This window comes from Phaseolus vulgaris, chromosome 1, assembly GCF_051622355.1.
Source record: "Phaseolus vulgaris cultivar YP4 chromosome 1, ASM5162235v1, whole genome shotgun sequence".
NCBI lineage: Eukaryota > Viridiplantae > Streptophyta > Magnoliopsida > Fabales > Fabaceae > Phaseolus > Phaseolus vulgaris.
Window position 1 is genome coordinate 4,366,646 of NC_143498.1, and position 21,675 is coordinate 4,388,320.

The 21,675-nt window shown below is 30.1% G+C and overlaps 2 protein-coding genes across 5 annotated transcripts; one reads left to right on the forward strand and one right to left on the reverse strand.

The window, feature by feature from the left end:
• Positions 1–68: 68 nt before the first annotated feature.
• Positions 69–7,214, forward strand: LOC137816603 (ENTH/VHS family protein). The gene is made up of 11 exons (XM_068619805.2): positions 69–305; positions 457–508; positions 851–930; positions 1,052–1,130; positions 1,262–1,345; positions 1,463–1,608; positions 1,725–1,973; positions 3,015–3,163; positions 5,259–5,452; positions 5,997–6,384; positions 6,702–7,214. Exons 1-11 carry the CDS (start codon positions 265–267, stop codon positions 6,929–6,931), a joined length of 1,692 nt encoding a protein of 563 aa, XP_068475906.1. The 5' UTR covers positions 69–264; the 3' UTR covers positions 6,932–7,214.
• A 608-nt stretch (positions 7,215–7,822) lies between these two features.
• On the reverse strand, positions 7,823–12,576 carry LOC137816604 (3'-5' exonuclease domain-containing protein / K homology domain-containing protein / KH domain-containing protein). Of its 4 annotated transcripts, none has more exons than XR_016518524.1 (10): positions 12,356–12,576; positions 11,934–12,103; positions 11,346–11,477; positions 11,107–11,157; positions 9,874–9,978; positions 9,694–9,740; positions 9,150–9,366; positions 8,853–8,982; positions 8,458–8,500; positions 7,823–8,100 (listed from the first exon to the last, which is right to left on the reverse strand). XR_016518524.1 is itself a non-coding variant. In XM_068619806.1 (10 exons), the coding sequence occupies exons 1-10, from the start codon at positions 12,435–12,437 to the stop codon at positions 8,026–8,028; spliced, it is 1,044 nt and encodes a 347-aa protein (XP_068475907.1). In that variant the 5' UTR covers positions 12,438–12,576; the 3' UTR covers positions 7,823–8,025. The 4 variants fall into 4 exon arrangements, 1 of the variants encoding a protein (XP_068475907.1); XR_016518523.1 differs by having other exon boundaries at positions 8,853–9,026; positions 9,882–9,978; positions 12,356–12,570; XR_016518530.1 differs by having other exon boundaries at positions 8,853–9,026; positions 12,356–12,570.
• Positions 12,577–21,675: the final 9,099 nt, after the last annotated feature.

A 21,675-nucleotide genomic window follows, 5' to 3' on the forward strand; every position in this document is an offset into this window, starting at 1 on the left:
AAACTAAAATAAAACTTATTATATTCACGTGAATAAAAATACTTATTTATTCTGAAGAGTGAAAAGAAGCAGGGTTATGAAGAAATTTTGGAAAACAAATGAACAAAAATTCTCTCTGAATTTATTAGATCTGAAATAGTTGCTACCGGAAATCGGAAACTGCATTAATCCAAATCGCTGCAATTAATTTAACCGTTTTCCAACCTTTCTCCTCAGATCGGAACAGATCAGACCCACAGCGTCTCGTTTCGCGGATCCACCGCCATGGATTTCATGAAGGTCTTCGATCAAACCGTTCGAGAAATGTGAGCGAGCTTCTCGATCCTTCCTTCATCCTTTTTGCATTGAGATTTTCGTTTTTTTTAATGAGAAAATCAAAATCTATTTCAATCTTCTATTCGAAAATGTTAGTTCGCCCTGTTCTTACGATTACAATGTTTGTTTATGGGAAAACAGAAAGAGAGAGGTGAATCTGAAGGTGCTTAAGGTTCCGGAAATCGAACAGAAGGTTACACTCCGACTGTTGTGATTTTTGTTTTATTTGTGTGGAGTTCATTGAAAATGTTACAATTCGTGCTATTTCGATTTGAAACTCCGTTGTTAGAGTACGAGAAGTACAATATTGTGGATTTCTGCGTTTCTCTAGAATTGACGTTAATGGAATGCGTTTTTGGAATTGAATTCGGCATAGTGCTCCTTTCTCTACCTATTATCAAGTAATTTTTGAATAATTTGTAGATGCAATGGTGTTGGATGACTGCCAGATTTTATATATTTACAAACTATAAAGTCACTAGTATTGGCCACTGGTATTATTTTATTGACTGTTTTACCATTTTTCACAAATTAGGTGCTCGATGCCACTGATAATGAACCTTGGGGTCCTCATGGTACTGCACTGGCAGAGATTTCCCAGGCTACCAAAAAATTGTAAACAACTATCTATCTATCTTTTTTTCCGGTTATATTACTTTTATTTTTGTTTGTTTTTGTATTTGGAGAAAATTTCTGATACTTGTTCTACTAAATTATTGCTTCTCTTCTATACTAGTACTGAATGTCAAATGGTCATGAATGTCCTTTGGACAAGACTGGGCGAAACTGGAAAAGATTGGAGATATGTATACAAGGTAATGCTTTCCAAATAATCATGTAATTTCCTAAGATTTTAAGATACAGAGAGAAGGCTTTTTGGAGGTATTTTCTGTGTTGATACATACAATTTGCTTTTCTTTCAATAACTTGAATTATGTTAATTCAGGCGTTAGCGGTTATAGAGTATTTGGTAGCACATGGATCTGAACGTGCAGTTGACGACATTATAGAACATACTTTTCAGATTTCAGTAAGGGAAATTCTCTTGTATTTAGCTAATTTCATACTTGCAATTAACAACTGTGCTGACAAGTAAAATAAAAGAGTATTTTCTGATGTTATCTTAATTTACTTTGGATTGGTTAAGGCACTTTCTAGTTTTGAATATGTTGAGCCAAGTGGGAAGGACGTAGGACTCAATGTAAGGAAGAAGGCTGAAAACATTGTGTCCCTTTTGAATGATAGAGATAAGATACATGATGTCAGAAATAAAGCTGCTGCAAACCGTGACAAGTAGGTCAAATTTGTCAATTTTTTTCATCCTAGAATTATCAGGTCAACAAACTACTACAATAGAATGTGTAGTCAGAAAATAGTTTTCTTATTTTTCTTTTGGGTGCTCAATGTAGGTATATTGGTGTTTCTTCTAGTGGTATTACATACAAGTCTGGTGGGTCCTCCTCTTATAGTAGTGGTGGCAGCTTTCAGAGCAGTGGTAAGTATGGAGGCTTTGGATCTAGAGATGGTGACAGGTTTGGTGATAACAATAGAGACAAGGTGGGATCCTATGATGAAGATTACCAGGGGAAATCACACCATTCCGTTGCAAGTGACAATCAAGACTACTCCTTCAAGAAGGGTTCTTCACGCTCTGTCAGGTAGGACAAATCTAACTGCTGTTATGGTTGGCAAATAACTGTAAATGTATTTTTATGACCGTTCCATTCTATAAACTGAGTATATTGCCATATCCTTAGGTGTGTTTTTTTAGAGCAACTTATGATTTTACAACTCAGTGTATATTACTGTGAATTTAATTAATGATGGATGGCATTGTGGCTTATGCTGGAAGCAATGTGACTATAATAGAATAAAATGGCATATGTACATATGAAAAAAAAAGTATACAGATGGCGAGTCCTGGTGTAGTGTTAAGGTTGTGTCTTGATACTAGTTGATCAAGAATTTGAATCCCGAAACAGCAGCATGTGCAAAGGTAAGGTTGTGTACAATGACCCTCCCTTCCTCATACCTTAGCATAGTGAGGAACCTTTTGGCACTAGAGTATTAGTTTTATTTGTTGTATATACAAAAGGTGTATGAAAAATTTTTGGAGGCCAATTAATTCATTTTAAGCATAGCATCATGCAAATAAATATCTGCATGTTTAAGTTTAACTCAGTTATATGTGCTAAAAAAATATTTTAATTGATATCTTCCTTTACCATGGAGTAGCCTTGGTGCAAAATGAAACTAATTTTGATACTATTACTCATAGAAGCAAAGTATTAGATGAAAGATGAATAATAATTAGAAAAGCACCACTTTAGATATTGATGACATAAGATTAAGATTAACACTAATTGTAATTTGCCCCTGTTTACTTTCCAAAAGGTTTTCTTAATTTGTTGACTTCAGAAGAAATTTTATCTTGTGGATCAATTAAAGTATTAGAGAGAAGCGTACATACACAAAAGATTATAGAAGCAGAAAGGAAGTTAAATATTGTGTCAGGGTCCGAGACATGTAACCTGTGCATGATACATGTTAGTTTTAAATGGGGACTTGGTTGGTTGATTAGATGCTTATCTCAATTTTAACCTTTTACTTGGCTTTGGTTTTTATTTAGCCAAATTTTCCCTCTTCATACTGCAATGATTTTATTGCTCTATCCTTATTCCTGAATGTCTGTCTTGCAGCAAAAGTCAGGAGAACAAGTCATCTAGAGTATCAAAGTCATCAACTAATGCAAATAATTACGGTTCAGTTCCTTCTCAAAGTTCAAGTGTACCTGCAAACAATACTGAGGATGAAATGGATGATTTTGATCCAAGAGGAACCTCTACCAGTAAGTATTCTGAAAACACAGTCTCCAATATTGTAGTTGCTGATTTTATTGATCTATTCATTTTACTATTTTGTTCCTTTAAGTGGAATATGAATTATGGTGCACATTTTATTGTTATATATGTATGATGCCCATGCAACTTTTGTACTTTTGAGTTACAAGCCTTCCAAGGCCAACGTATCGGTGGTAGAATCAATAATCGCTCTCACCATTAAGTTCACTACAAACTATAGTAAATCCCCTTTCTTGTGATTCTTTGACTGTGACTTGCTTTGATTCCATTCATTTGAAATAAATAGTAATCTATTTATTCAAGTTAAGTATAGAGTACTGTGGCGCACATTTTACTGTTAAATGTGTGATGCACATGCAACTTTGAACATACAAATCTTCAAAATTCAACCTTAAAAGCTAGTTGTTCCGGTGAACAAGTCACTTCATTACTTACTCTATTGAGCATCCTATACTACTCAATGTCAACTATCCATAATACGTCTCTATCATGGACACTCAAACACTAGTAGAACCCTCCCTTAGTTAGTTCTCAAGAGGCCAGGCCACTTAAGTGAGTATTCCATTGAGCATTTCATACTACTTGATGTTCGCCTTTTGCATGCCTTTACTTTTCTTTCTTTGATTTTGCCCTGCTTTGTTTATTCAGACTAAGGCCATTTGCTTCTGAAACTTACAAGGTTTCTGTAAGTTTTACACCCTCTAGGATCAGCCACTGGCCTAAAAAAAAGGAAGGAAAACCTAATTAAGCATGCGGTGATAAAAAACATTTGGCTTATGTCTCAAGTAGTAAAAGATGAGTATAGTATTTTCTTCTCAAGAATTGGTTCTTAATAACAAAACTCATGTGCAAATTATTTGAACTTAATTGAAGTGAACGAATTTCATTTTTTGACACGAATTACATTAAAAGCAGGTAAGCACTGCATTAAAAGAAATCAAGAAATATTTACTCAAAAATTGTAAAAAATGGTTAACAAACTTTAGGGTTAGAATCTGTTCACTCCTCTTCCTATGTAATAAGCTGTTTCCACTCCCAATTCAAGATGTAAATCTCTTAATCAAAGTTAAAATTTACCAAATCAAGTTAAACTCAATTCCTTGGCATTTAGCTGCTTTGTTCAATTCAAGAATCCTAGCTTAGTAGCCCCTAAATCAAACAAGTATTAAGCAAAGGAATTTTTGAGATCTCTGAACTGCCTACTGCTATTCCTAGAATCTTCTCAATTATGGCGATTCTCTTCAAATTTCAACTCAAACCAATCTTCTAATTGTGAAATTGACTCTTAAGTTCCAGCCAAGGGTGACCAATCTAAAAAAAGCATTAAGCATGGAAGGGACCACTCAATTCAAGCATAAAAGAAAGGAGATTGAATTGAAATGGAAAGAATCAAATCACAGAAGAATTGGAATGAAATTCCTCATTCCTTTAACATAAATGTTTAGTTACGCATGGTTTGGAAAGAAAATAGAGGATAGAAAAAGAGAGATTAGAAAAAACTCCATTAGAATTTTATAATTATGCAAGGTGATCCTCAAACTTGAAGTTCCAAACCATAATGTCATAAATAAGAGAGTTCAAAGGAAGAGGTTTGAGTTTTGAAGTCAAAACTCAAAAGTTACAATGTTCAGGGAAATCTAAGTATTTATAGTGTGATTTGTTGTTGTTAGTGTTAATCTAATGGGCTTGAGTGTTTCAACACACTTCGTCCTGCATGGTAATGCACAGGAGGTGATAACTGAGTTTTTTCATGTAACTCCCCTTCGGTGTGCTAATGTTCAAGCCATTTGTTCCAATGCTTGTAAAACCTTTTCTCCAACTACAATAAAATACCTGTGCAAATGATGGAAAGGTGAGTAGGAATGGGTAGTCATGATTCAAATAAGAAAATGTCACAAAAAAAAAATCCCCATGGCAATTAATTAGAAAGTATTAATATATGATTAAATATGAAATCAAATACTAACACACTTACGGCATACATTAAATTCCTCTAATTTTCCATAAATATAGTATGCACTTTTCAGTAGCGAGGTTATTTTACCTTTTAAATAATACGGAATAATTTCTTTCTTGCAACAGAAACTTCAGCAGGAAACTCTAACCAAGTTGATCTCTTTGGACAAGATTTAATTGGTGACTTCATGGATGCTCCAACATCTGTTCCTGTAGAGAAGCCAGCAACTGGTAATTTGCCAGAGGTTGATCTTTTTGCAGATGCATCATTTGTATCAGCAACACCTCAAATGGACAAAGGAGCCAGTTCTCAACCACAGGTTAGATTTAGATTTTATCATCTATATTTTTAGTGTTACACTTTTTTTTCATGTCAGCCTCCAGTCACCCAATTTGGTTAATGGAACGAATGTCCACTGGTAGTTACGCCCTAAGCACAATACCTACTTCTCCCTTGATCATTGGTGCCCCCAAAAGTGAGGATACTGCCAATATTGCTCAAATATGATAATTTTACTTGACCATACACCATTGAAGTAAATATATTGGTCTATTCTTTATGTTGAATTATAATATCAGTTTCATTTGCAAAATAATGTTTGATACTCTAATTCCGGCTAACTGTAAAAGTTGGCATGCTTAAGTGGTCATGGAGGTGAATCAAGACCGGAAGGCAAGGTCCACCTTTTGTAATGTTAGTGTTGTGCAGTTTTTTCACATGGTTCCAAGTGTATTAATTGCATGTGAGAAAAATTGTCTTCAAATTTTTAAATTGTGATTGTGAATTACTCACGGGGGCTTTCTGTACATTATTTTTGCCACAGTGCTAAAATTTCATTTGTATCTTGTTGATCGTGTGTATAGGCTGAGGTGGATCTATTTGCTTCACAACCAGCCATTTCTGCAGTTACACCAACAGTTGACTTGTTTTCCATTCCTGAACCGGTAGTGCAACCAGACAGCAAGCCAGAGAAATCTGATCCTGTGAATAACAGCTCGTTTGATCCCTTTGCTGCTGTTCCTCTTAATAATTTTGATGGATCTGATATTTTTGGTGATTTTACTTCTCAATCTGATTCTGTGTCTTCCCAGCCCTCCGATAAAGTTGTCAGTGATGACAAACATGATAATATCACTGGTAAATCTTTAGCAGACTCTAAAGTTTTACCCAAAAAGGATACTTTCCAGGTGAAGTCTGGTGTCTGGGCTGATTCACTAAGTCGGGGACTGATTGATCTCAATATAACTGCCCGTAAGTTAATTATCATGACTACTAGCTTTATATTATCTATTGTTTTATGGTCCTTTTTCCTCCAAGTGTAACAATTAATGCATTGTGTTCTCGTATATGTCATCTTAAAGATGCAATAGTCCCTTGCTAAAAGATATAAGTACATTATTAGTTGGATTGGATGATCTTAGTAACATAGTGTGTTCATCCACTTCCCATTTGCTTTATTTTGCTTGTGCAATATGATTGAGTGCTTTCATGTAGTAAATGTACTCCAAAAAGTGCAAATTGTTCTGTTTCTTTGGTTATTTACAGTAGCTTCTGGTATTGTTTTGCAGCTAAAAAAGTAAACCTTGCGGACGTTGGAATTGTGGGTGGCTTGAGCGATGGATCCGACGAAAAGGAGAAAGGCCCTCCACCTTCATTTTTTATGGGTAGAGCTATGGGTTCAGGTTCTGGTCTTGGACTTGGTAGGCCTGGATTCTCTCCTTCACAACCAGCACCCGGAGACGACATTTTCTCAAACCTTGGTACCCAACAATATCAATTTGGTGGGTTCCAAAAGTAAAAAATTCTGACTCATCCCATCACATTTTCACTCATTCTTTGTGTGTCGGCATTACAGAGCTTGTTAAGCTTTTTGGCATGATTTTGTTGGTATATATTTCTCAATATTTTGTGATTAAGTTATTTTAAATCTTAAGCTACTGTTGCGTATAAAATGCCATCCAGCGGATTAAAGTGCCCGAAATACATGGTGGCACTGCTTTGAGTTGTAAAATATCCGTGTCAACTATAAGTGGTTGGTGTTGTTGATGATGTGTTAGAGATTTACAAGAACTTTCTTCTTCCCTTGTGTGTTGAAACATTTACAAAAACTTAAAAGAATGGAATGGGGTGGCTGGGTGACGGAGAGGTTATATTTGTTTCTTAATATTTTGCATTGGGAAACAATCATATTCTTCAATTATATATATTCTTTAATCAACATTTTATTATGGACTCGTACTAAACCGATAATAATTGATTTCGTGCGTTGGTTTCCTTTTTTCACTAAATCAGATCCATTGGAAATTGACCTTCTCGTAAATTTTCGTCTTTATTTTATCATCGAAATTAATTTATTACTGCAGCATAAATCTAAGCATTTATTATAAAGTTGTATTTATTTGTAAGAAATTCAAATTTTTAAAAGTTAAAATAATTTAATTTGAATCGTAGTCTTAATGTTTAAAACGTCATTTTTTATAAGATGATTTAACCTTTTTTAAGTTTACGTGAGTATCAGTAGGAAATAAAAGAGGGAGACTGAAGACCATCGCCCACTAAAACGCATACTTTATTGGAAAATTACTTGTCACCGATTGTTGAGTTGCCAAATAATTGACGTTGAGCAGCTCATATTCAATTTTCATTTTTAGGATTAATAGTGGAACTAAACAAGAGTTGAAATAGTTGATTGATTTTGAACTTTTGTTGATTAACTTTTTTTTTCACTTTTCCACTAGATACAGGAAAAGGAACCTCAAGTATTAGAGTATCACATCCCTGCCCCCACAACTCAAGTCCAACTATGAGAGGCAGTAAGGCAGGAAGCATCGGAAAAGAAAAAAGATTTATTGCAAAAGTTTAGTTGAAAGGCACAGCAGGGGCATTTCCTTACTACATATCCAAGAATCTACCTCGAATCATGGCCTCGGCTTTCCTCACTTCCTTCACTGGTCCGATGATAAAGACCTACATAAAGGAAAAGATGATAGTCGATAGAGTTTAATAACAGATTAAAGGGTAAGAGGGATAGAATAAATAACCAACAATATCATAGGTTGCAGAGGGTCCTAACCTTTCATTAATTTCCCTTTTATATAAAATAATTTAATCATGAAATAGAATTTTGAAAAAATTAACGGTGCAGTTTCATGTCTTTTTCACCTCAGATGGTGTTATTCCTTGACAGCAATAAAAAATAAACAATCTATGACTTACACGAAAAGTACCAGAGAAAGAAAAAGGATAGTAATTGAACCGGCAAATAAAAGCATCTAAAAAGCTGGTGCTTATGAATTACATGGAACATGATGCTGATATACCAACCTTGTCAGGTGGGCCCTTGGGACCTCCGGTGTGAATTTCCGCACTGAGCCAATGAACACATTTGAAAAATTAATACAAAATATCGAACAATTGATCAAATTATTCACTCAGTAATCTAAGTACATCACGAACTTAAAGAGAAGTCCCTAAAAAGTATTTTATTTCTTTCACGTCCGTCCTTCATAGGTCCTGTATTTAGTTATTAAAATGCAATTTATCTCCTGGGAATTAAATTACATTTTCAAAATAACATACAGAGACTTGTCCAAAAGACAAATGTGAAAGACGAGAACTGTTTTTCAAGACCGAGTTGGCCATTATACCATTCACTAATAAACCAAAAAAGGCATGTATTTACTAAACCAAGAGAATAGTCCGGAGAGGCAAATTATTACTTGCAAGCAGCCTTAATTGACAAAATTGTCGCCCCTCTTTTCCCAATAACACGTCCCATCTTTCCTGGGGGAACATCAAGAACTGAAAGAATTTCTTCATCGGGACCATTATCATCAGCATTCAGGCTATCTACAAGGTAGAAGCACATTCTTTAAACAATCAAATTCGCTTTCCTGGCCCAAAACATAACATAAAACCTAAAAATTTATACTTGTCAATTGTAAAATGGCAACTGCCAATAAAATGAATAAGGAAATATGTTTTCCATGAGATTCTCGTCCAGATTTTATATCAACCTGGAATCGAAGGTAGAGATGGCCAATCAGCAAAATCGTTACTGTTCAAACAGAAACATCGGCAATACAAGGCACCACGAACTGCAAGATACCATAAGGACCGCTCATTTAACTTCTCCATCATTCGGTGATAAATGTAGAGAAGAAAACGAACATCATCAGCAGCAGCACGGACCATTAGTTCAGATAATGGTCTGTGTGTCCAAAACTCAGGGTCCTGACAAAACATTTACAAATAACATCACTATACTCTTCTCACTGACCTTGACCTGAACACAAATCAATATATACAGGTGGATATGTAAAGTCATAAATTATGACATACAAAAATGAAAATGATATGACAAAAAATAATGGTGTTTTATTTTTCGCTCATATAGAAACTATTTCAATCATCAATCAGATGCTTTGTACTGTTTGGTATGAATCAAACCTTAAACACAATATCACTAGATGAAATGAAAGCATTCAGGACAAACGACTTTTACTTTTAGTAGACAGCAATGTAGATTATTCTTTCAATCAAGACTATTCTAAAACCAACCTGTCGAAGGAGGTCACGAACTTCTTCCTTCTCAACATATGATATGCCTACATGTAAACCCTCAAAGTGAATCAAATGACTCAGGAACTTATTCAAAATTCTTAATCATTATGTCTAATTGAGGTCGTTATAAAAATAACAACTATCAACAATTTCAATGGATACAACGTCAAATAGTACCACACTACCACAATAACGTGGATCTGCAAGGAGGCCAACAAATGAAATGTAGTCATCTCGCAATCTCGTTCGTCCTTCTTGATCCTCTATTAGTGAATAAGCAATCTGAACCAAATAAGAAACATAATTAACCAATCAACAAAGAGACATAGATGAAGACATGAACATATAATAAACAAGTGTAAGAATTTTATGGAATTGTTAGTTAACACTAATAGAAGTGTGAAGATTGCTAAAGAAACTTATTTGTATTACAGTTTCCACCTCTTTCCAACCTTTGACCTTTCCTAATTTTAAATGATCACTTATATGAGAGACAAGCAAAGAAGTCCAACTTCAAGAATGAAACATTTGAAGAGGGAAAAATACACATCACCTGTTAAAGTTTAGGCTGTATGCATAAAAGTCCTCAATGTTTAAAAAAATCATATATCAGTCTCTAATATAAATGGTGCGAAAGAACACCTCTACTAGAGAAATTGTTAATTCCCAAAGAAAAAATGACACACATGATATAAACATGACTAATTTAATGGTAAAAAATGTCTAAACATCTACGATTGGCATTCAGGTCAAATAGCAGAAATCCCTAACCAAGAATTGAAACAATCTCTGACCTTTCTCTTTCACCATGTTCCATTTCATGTATGCGTGTGTATTGGTGGAGTAGTTAGAACACACAGCTAGACCAAAAGCATTTCAAAACCTAAACATTCTATATAAAGCTAGCAACTTCTATATTATATTCTTGCTATCTTCAATGACTTAAATAATATGAACGAACAAACTTTTCCATTGCATTTGTCCAACCAAACTTTCTATAATATCTAACAAAAAGCAACAAAATAAAAAATTATCCAAACAATATCACTAATGCAGATTATATTGAAGATAGAACGAGAAAGCACAAATCTCGTACATTTTGGCAAGATAATAATCATATCACTGTTAAAAGCATCAAATATAAATCAGGCCTAAGTAACTGAATAAAATATTATAAAAGAAAAACATACGATGTTCATATAAGAAAATTGTAAGCTGACATACGATGTTGATTCTAATATCAACAACCATGGCTCGAGGGAAAATTGTATTGGGTTCATATAATAAGAAATATGAGATTTTTTGGAAGTGGATATAATCATATAATTCATTCTACCAACTTAACAAGGCAAATAAAATGGGAAAGAAGAACCGAAAAGATGTGGCCCACCCAGTAACAAGAAAGCTCACCTGAGTATCCACCACATTGTTCAACTTGATGCCAAACTGAAAGAAGAGTGCCTGGTAAACAACAAAAAGTTTATAAGTGCTTTATATGGCCAGACAAAAAATAGCTAAATGCTAAGACCAGATGTCAAGCCTCTGAAACATTTTTTTCCACTGATTATTCACATTGCGCAAATTTCAACATATACAAAAGAGAGGTAAAAGAAAGGGTAAGGAAGCAGACAATCAAATAAATCAGAGACCTCACTGTCTCGTTTGCAATCATGAATCACTTTTGTGATGTATTTAGATTCAAGTGCAAGCTTACACGCTTTGATAAGCTCTTCTCCCCCTTCAATCGCATCAACCAAGTACACAGCATCAGGAAATGCAAGCTGCAGAAACAAGAACCTCAGAACAAATTCTACGCCAACAACGTAAAATACAAGTAAATCTCCACACCCTCATCTCACAAAATGACATTAAAAAAAATATTAAGCCCCTAAAAGAACATAATCACCAGCGAAAAATCACAACACAACTAAAATCACAAAAACAACAGAGTTAAAATAGGTTTACTCCTACTACTTGCACTCCTATTTATTTATTTAATTATTTATTTACTTAGATACTTGTTATACCAAAGAGTTTCTCAAATTAGCATATAACATTCCAACTTCAGCATATAATACATAATCACCTAAATTATCATTAACATATACAACGTACACCACAAAAGTTCCTCACATTGACGTATATAACATTCCAACTTTAGAATAGCATATAGTTATATAAATTCATCATTGCAGTTACCAAAACCGAAATCTAAAACGACGAACGAGAGAATCGACCTGCATTATACAGAGAGTGCCTTTGCGGCACAAGTCAACACCCTCGCAGTCAAAGCCAATGATGAGCTCCGACTGAGGCGAGGGTTCCAGGAAGTCGGCGGGAAGTTGCGACGCCTCCGTCACGACGTGAATCGGAACTCGCGGTTCATCTTCGCTCACGCGCTTCTCACCTAATCAATCGCAAATCGAATTCGTTACAAATTCCTTTCCACCGTTACCGATAACACACGCATACAGCAAACAAGAACGGAAACTCAAACGACACAGATATTATGGCGTAAAACAAACGATCCAAGTGTTAAACAGTTGGAAATTAAAATTTAGAGAGTTATCGAACAAAATTTCTTGATATGTTCTTCGTTCGAGAGAGAAAGAGTGAGATGAAGAAACGAAGCCCTAAATCGATGGAAATGAAGAGTGACCTTGGAGAGAGGAAGAAGGAGGTTGAAGCGGAAGAGGAAGGTGCGTGAGAAAAGAGGGAGAAGGAGGTGAAGAAGAAGCCATGTGATTGGGAGTGAATGTTCAACCACATCACACACTTCGCTCTTCTAAGCTTGCTCTGCACTCTTCTCTGCTCGCTCTCTTTTTTCTACCCAAGAAATGAACACTGTTTTTCTACCCAATATTCAACACTTTCTTTATTGTTAGGATTACAAAAAAATAAATAAATAAATAAAAAGTTCATATTGTAAAATAAAATATTTAAAAATAATCGAACCGTCTTTATATCAAAAGTAAAATTTGACTAAATATTAAAAAAAAAATACTTGTATGGACTTAAACTATCTCGATTATTAAATCCAAAATGTGATTTTGTAAAATAATTCTAAAATAACTTAATATTGTAAAAAAAAATTGAAATATATAAAATAATTAAAATAGAAAAAATATTAATAAGTTATAAGTTATATTAATACAAATTGATTATATATAAATATTAATAAATTATTCATAACATAATTAACTGTAAACTTTCTTTGCAGAAATAACTGATTAACTGTAAACTTTCTTTGCAAAAATAAATGATTAACTGTAAATTTTCTTTGCAAAAAAATATCTGTTATATGAGTTTAACTTTTAAAATGGTCTTCACCTTTGGTATTTTTTTAATATTTTAATTTCCTCGTTTTTTTACAATTTTCTTTGCTTTTCATTGCATTTCTCCATTCGTGCATTTTCGAATCCTTCACAAACAAGGCATTTATGATTAGAGATAAAAAATAAAAATAAAAAAAGGCAAAAGAAAAGAAAAAACAGGTGTGTAAAAGTGGGTAAAATAGAAGAACAATTTTAAGATTTGTCTTGTTATTTGAGTTTGTGTTATTTAAGAGTTTGTTATGGATTGGGGTTGAAAAAAAAAAGGAAAGAAGATAAAAAAAAATAAAGCGAAAAATAAGATTAAAAAATAATATTTAAATTTAACTCAATTCTATAAAATCAGATAAAATGAGTTTGCTTTCACTTACTTTGTCTAATCTGTCAAATTATAAGTTAAAGATGAAATGAATTAAACTACCTCGTCAATATAATTTTTTTAAATTACAAGTTAAAATAAAAAATAATAATTTAAAATATTACCTTTTTATTGCATTGTATGAATAATGAAAATATTGAATATTATTGTTTCTAGTCGAGATTAATGAATGATATATTTTTTACTTACTATCATATTTAACTAGGTAATTAAGTATTTAATATTATGACCAAGTAATTAACACTCTTCATAAATCAAACAATTACATCATGATCATTATAGTTATTTTTTTTAGGATATATAAAATAGGTACTCTTTAGGAATTACTTATTCAATTATATACACTCACTTACATTTTCGAATATATAATATTCTTATTTAATCAATCAATCTAGAGAACTCGATCTAAGGAAAAAAAACATTTTATTTCCATCTTGAAACTCTTATTTCCATTCTCGATAAGAATAACTATTTTAACAGGTACAAATTAAATTTCAATTATTAGTTAATAAAATAATTTAATATTTAAATATAATAATCATTTTATTTGATTTTATTAAAAATATTAATTAATTAATTTACATAATTAAACATATTTTTAAAAATTATATATAAAAAAACAAATTTAAATACAAATTTTAAAAAATTATGTCAAAATATTCAACCTGATTCGTTATGGTCAATCATTGCATTTGAGGTATTGTTCGTTTTTTAGATCAGTGCTCCGTCACAATTTTGTCCATAAGGCGCCTATTAAATTGTGACACTTGAGTTGTTACGTTCTTAAGTAAAGAGAGTTGTGTTACTTAGTTTTAAATATAAATCTACCTATCAAATCTTAGTATTAATAATAAATGACAAAAATGAAGCTTGAACCTCCCTTTGTAACAAACCAATAGATTTCATAAAAAAAAAAAATTATTTCAACATTACTTTTCTTTTTCTTATTACGAATTGAATAAAAGAAATTTTGAAATATAAATAATTAATAAATAACTTCTATGAAATTTTGAAAGAGCAGAAAATCTTTTTCATACTATGAACATAGTATAATGGTGGTCATCAACTAGTTGTTCAAGACATTTATCTTTCAATGAGGTAGCAAGAAAGCAATGAATTTCTAAATTTTCATATGGTTCGTTGGGAAGTCCTTACAAAGCTTGTTGAATAATTTATATGGATTCCACCATTTCACAAATCCAAACTAAATAACGAGTGTTTGATCCAATAAATATGTCTTCATGAGTCACTTATCCATGTTTGCAAGTATTGATTTTAACCATTATCTTCTAAATTTCGGGATGGATTGAAGCTCAACAAATCCATACTTTTTTTATTTGTTATACTCTACACTCAATTTACCTACCTACCTGTGTATCCAACATAATGAAAATGTAATTATTATAATATGAAAAACCCAGACAATATAGTATGACTTAAAAGACCCATAATTAAAATGTTTCAACGTGAAAGATGTTCCCAATAGACTTCAATGTGTTTGATAAGAAAACATATCAAGTTTCAAGGTTTTTTATTTTACATTAAATTAAATTATGAAAATATTTCATCCATTTCATCTAAATACCGAAAAAGATGATCCATTCGAAATGTAACTATCAGAAAAGAAATCACAAATAAAAAGAAAAAAAAATCACACTCAATCGAAAATATACAAGAAATAAAGAACACTATACTCTAATATATACAATTTTTTGACAGAAATTTGTAGAGTAAAACATAAAATTTAACATTTATATTAAACCCTTATATAATCCGACTTAGATGTTGAATTTTATGTGAAATCCCAAAAGCAAATAAATATTTAAAAAAATGTAATGACATATTTTTTTTATATGATATTTATTTAAATGGAGTGTAAATATGGTACGCAATATTCGGAATTTGCAGTGGTGAATATCCACACAGTAGATGTGGTGATGCAATGACAGTTACAACGAGATCACATCGAATCTTGCTTTATTTAGTGCTCTTTCCACACCTTCCATCGATGAACCTTCCAGAGAATGAAAAACCACGTCACGCAACAAACATTGCTTCAAAACGCCATTGGATAACCAAATATTAACATTTTATATTATTATTATTATTATTATTATTATTATTACTATTATTATTATTATTATTATTATTATTATTATTATTATTACTATTTAATTTAAATGACAACTTATCCATATCAAAACATTTTTCTACAAGTGGTCTTTTGATTAACAATTGAGACTGATTATGATTGATGATGACTCCATTTTGAGAGTGAGAGAAACCATAATCCCAATTTTTGTGTTATATAAAAATTAAATCATTTTAATAACTAATTACAATCATAAATACTTTTAAAATATATTATTTTTTAAAAAATATTTTGAAAAAGGATATAAAAAAATATAAATAATTTTTTTTTAACTATTTTTTCATCCATAAAACTCAAACTTATAATTAAGAGTATTCAAAGTCAAATCAATAAAAAATAGATCTAAAAATTAATAATAAATTAAAAAAAATACGATATTTTTCTTGTAAAATTTATATAAAATTTCGTTTAGTGTAAAAAAATTATGAATTTTGTCAAGTCCGACGAAATATTTTTAAAAAGTCTCACAAAAAAAATAAATTCTGATAGTGAATTTTTCTAATTTCTTTAATTTATCACTATATTTGTTACATAAATATGGTGTCACTCTCCTTCTGCAACTTGTTCAATTGTTGCTGCAATTTCTTGGTTTTCGGAATTTCTAATTTCTTTAATTTATCTTTTCAATAATTTATCTTTACTTTGAATTAAAAATAAAAAATATTTTTGAACAATTTAGTTACTGTATTTTGTTATCATAGTAACTGTTGAATTGAAACTAAGAAAATCTGAAACAAAATTTTGGAAATTTTTTACTATTTCTTTTAAGTTCCTAAAATTAACTTTTTTTTTCCTTTTGTTATTTAAAGATGTGTTATTATTACCTATTAGGTTTCCAAGCTAGAGATCAGGATAAAAAAAGTTTTATGGACTTTAAGAAAACTAAAAAAATTTAAAGACTTATTTAAGTTTTTATTATTTAGATATCAAAAAGAGATATAATCTCAGATAATATTTTTTTTTTGTAATTCAGCTATTATATACTGTCACAAATTATTTAAAAAAAAAACACTTTATTTTCTATAAGAAATATCTGAAATTTAAAGATTTTTTGTTTGTCTAGGGTCTTGAAGTTAACATTTCCTAATTAGGAGGTGCATTTTGACCTAATTTAATTTGGTACCACTGCCAAGCCTAATTATCTTTTGTTCATAACCACAAATGTTAATCCCTGATTAGCATGTTCAATGGACACAATAAAAAGAAATATTAAGCAAAACAATTTTAGTGAAATTATTTAAGAAGAATATATATATATATATATATATATATATATATATATATATATGTGTGTGTGTGTATATATATATATATAGAGAGAGAGAGAGAGTAGAAATTTTTGACACAAAAATGCTTATGTGTTTATAACTCTTATATAGTTTTAATATGGAATAGAATAAAAGGTGTTTGGATAAGCTTTTTTTAAATGATATATAAGAAAAATAGGAAAAAGTAGCATTGTTTTTTTTTATAATCTAAATTTTTTTATACGTCTTTGTTAAGCAAAAAAATGGACTAAATTTATGAATTTTGTGTCCTGCACAAGCATTTATAAAAGAATTACCTGAACAAAATCTAGTTACATTATTGGTTATTTTAAAAAAACTTGGCTTAATAGTACAGAAATTTATATGCTTAGTCCATTCAAAAATTTCTATGATATACTTTTCTAAATCATTATTTTAAAAATTCTCAGAATTTTATGAATTTAATATTAATAGTTTTAACACATTCAAATATATTAAATTTTAATTAATTTTATTTGAAATTATTTTATTTTTCAAATTTTTATGTTTAATAAAATAAAAAGAGTAGTCAGAAAATAACTTTATTCTATATTAATAATAAAAAACTTTGATCGCATTTTTTAAAATTTAAACACAATCGACTTTTAGTATGAAATATGTCTCAATATTATATATTGTAACATTCAAACTTCGACTAAGTTAATAAAGTCTAAATAAATTAATAATATTTTAAATTTAGAAAAAAATGGATACTCTAATCAAAATCAAATTGAACTGATAATACAAAATCAAAATATATAAATTAGAAAATAAAAAGAACTTCAAATTCTGTAGAATTTTAAATTTCCAAATTATAAGTAATTTAATTTATATGACTCAATTTCCTTATTCAATTTCATCTCTTCTTCTTCCATCTCACTTTCTATAACTTTTTTCAAATAATCGTGCATAACTTTCTTGCTTTAAGTAACCTGATTCTCTTTGTTCTAAGATAAACAAAAGTTACAAATTCATTTTATTTTAAGATTATGGATTGGAAATAATGTGATATTTTTTAAATAATTTTTTCATAAATTATTGTTAGTATTTAATTTTTTTCCTCTCTCAAATGACTTAACAAACTCCTGAAATTAAATACATTGTAATAACGTAAAAGCATTTTTATGGAAAAAATAAATAAAAATACATTATGACAATTTCCTAAAAAAAAGGGTAAAATATTCCATCCTCAATATGAGAAAAGAAAGCATATCCCTCACTTTCCACTAACAGGTGGTCCAGATTCCTGATATTCTTATGTCGGTCCCAATAATTTTTGCACTTGAAAATAATTAGATATAAAATATTTTATTAAATAAATTATCTTTATAAGGTGTAACTTTGAAATATTTAGTCAGTCTACTACACTGATGACTTAAACAAATTATTATTTATCTATTTTTAAATAAAAATTATTTTTTAAAGTGAATTTATAACATCATCTAGATAATGTACTATTTACTACGAATAATATATCGCTACGTGAAACCAACCATTATATATAAGTAATGTAAAAAAAACATATAGTTTGTGAAATTGACTCTTACATATGAGTAAGAATAAGTATAATTTAGGCATGTAAGATCAAAAATATTATTGAACATGTATTGGAAAACTAACATGATATCTAATTAAGAATATCTCTAATCCCTAATTATCATATTGTTGTATTGTTAGAGTGATACAAGATTAATTATCATATTTGTACTGATTGAGGTCCATCTACACGGAGACACAATTCAAATTCTATAAATAAGTTAGCATGGGTTAGGTAAACATTACATTCACTTACAAATGTCCTGCCACCCTCTCAGACCTAAAATGAATAAACACAACCCTCATAACTAAATAACCTTGACACCAGTGTAGCAATAAGTTAAGGAAGAAACCTACTTGACTCGTTTAAGAAAATTTTTAACATCCACTGTGAGGTCGAGATAGACAATGAGGAAACTTATGGTATTATAAAAGAATATGAAGAACGACCACCATAAACCAACAGATGCAAGGTTGATCGAGATAGGACATGTGACATTACTCTTAACCCTTAAAAAAGAGATGGCCTGAATGAGACGGAAGAATGAAGAGGAGATCAACATTTAAGACGAGACAACAAGGAGATGAGAAGAAGGTTAGACGAGGAGACACATGTATCATCAAAGTTCAAGAAAAAAAAAACTATACATACTGATCAAGTCCACCCAGTTGGGGGAAAGATAAATGACAAGGATCTTTCAGGTGGGTAGTCTTCACGTCAATTTATCCAATACCTAAAAAATCTTATTATTTTTTGAGGTCATCATAAACCTCGACCAACTATGATAATGGATGAGATTCATAGTCCAATAAAACAAAAATATCAGCTTATCCCCATCAAATAAAAACTCATGACACAAGGCTCCACTATGACTTAAAAAAAAATCTCCCTTTAAATTATTGTCAAAAGAAGTATATGGAGTTAACAAACATGTACCCGACTATCTACAAGAGACAACTAACTGACTAGGTCGGGAGGTCAAGCATTATAAAAATGAAAAAAAGACTTGAGGAGAAAGGTGTAGGTTTAACATCTTGCATATAAAGCGGAATGCTTGCAACGAGACTCAAGAGTTTGGATGTAATTGAGTAGGGGCGAAAGACGCTCATGGTAAACTAGTCGAAAGGAAAAGTGGGCATGAACATCCATAAACAAATATGTATACATATAGAAGAATTCATACAAAAACCCCTTTCAGTCATGACATATGCTATCAATGACACTACACCGCTCCACAAAAACTATACTCACTTCGACATCCTTTTTCAACATAGGCACATTGGTGACAAAGGACCCATCATTGATGACCACCAATACTTTTAAAAGTACTCGATCACACAAAAATATACACATTCATATCCAAATTGGATTAGAATGTCACTCTCAATCTACTTCGCAACAAGATCTCATGCTTGACCCAGAGAATCATCCCAATCTAAACCAGTCATTGACATAAAACTCAAACCCTTGACAACTCACCAACACCAACAAAACAATAAGTAAAAAATAAATAAAAACATTAAAATCATTCTTATTATACCATTAAGAGAATGTTTATAAGCATTTGTTATTAGGAAAATAACAATTTACTTATTAATTTTCACAAGATTAATGGAAATAAAAAACTGCTGTTTCAAGTTCACCAAAATATGTTACTATTCTAAACTAAAAAGGGAAATAAATCTTTATTTGGTTTATTTCGGTGTTTGGTTGGTTATCTTGCAATCAAAGGAGAGGAATGTACGGGAAACGACAGCTGGGTGGTAGGTAACCCTTCACAACAACTTGTGTTCAATTTACAATTATCCATAGTTTTTCTTATTTTTAATATTGCAATTTTTCAAATATAAACTTAATATTAAAACTAAGAATCTTATTTGATGTCTTATTTGTACAATATATTTTCTGATTAAAATAACTAAACTGATTTAAACTATAGTTTTAAAAATAATTATTATAAAAATAAAAGATTTATTATATATTGTTTGTTTGTTATTGATTATTAGTGTAATTGTTTTTAGTTTCGTACTATTAATATATTTTAGAATTAATTTGAATATATATTCTAAGTATTTTTTAACGATTTAAAATTATTTTTTTAAATTTAAAATAAAGGTAGACCGTATTTTTAAAATCCCATTTTAAGAAAAAGTTCACTTCCTTTATTAGTGAGTGTTATTATTCTTTCTACTCCATATCAATATTTTAATTTTTGCATATTATAACCTTCGATTTCTCATTTTTTCAACAAATATTTTCAGTTGTTTATATTTAAAAGAAAGTTTATTTGATATTTTTATGATAAAAAATAATCCCTTTACAATTATTTTTGAAATAAAATATTGTATTATAATAAAATAATTATTATTTTAAGTGAAAAGTTAACGAAACTAGTTACTTTTTCATACATAAAACTTCTTCTCACAATAATTTTACAAGTAATACTTTTAACATTTAGTTCTTACAACATCTGAGATAACATTATAAGAGAGTGATGTTTTCCTCCTTTCTTACACAATAATTTTACAAGTATTTTTTCATGTTCTAAATATATTTTTCCAACTTTTATTTAAATAGTGTGCATGGTAAAACCCTGTAATCTTAAGTAACTAAAATATTTTAAGTGTAACAATAAACGTGTAATTAATGAATAACATATATTTAAATTTATATTATTTATAATTTTTAATGAACTTTTATTTCAAGTTCGTGAGTAGACTGAGGAGATGATTTAAAGTAATGAAAAAGGAAATAATTTTTTGTAAAGAAGGACATTGTTAATAATAAATTAAGAGAAAATAATAAAAAATATTTGTAATATTATATTTAAATTATTATAAAAATAATTAAATAATGTTAAAAAACAATTAAATATTTTTAACTTATTTTTTTTTTCTTGGCAATCACTAAATATTTTATACTTTGCGTAGAATCCATCCTCAATTTTGGTGTCATTTTCACATTTCATCACAGGAAAATAAATAAGGTATAAATGACCAAGTGGTCTTAATTCACTATTAATATTTAATTATTTGGTCATTTATCTATATATATGTATTAGATTAAGAGGTTGAAAAGTTAAAGAAAGGATTTCCTATAATCTGGAAGTAAAAAATTCAAAATAAAAAAAAAATTCAATTAAAAACTAAACAAATACAAAAATTCAATTAAAAAAAAAACACAATTTTAACTCATGAGATAATTCAACTAAGTGAAGGTAAATTTGATCTTAAAAAAAAACTGGTGTTTTATTTTAGTTTATTTTAAAAGCAAAAAGAGCGAATTAATTAATA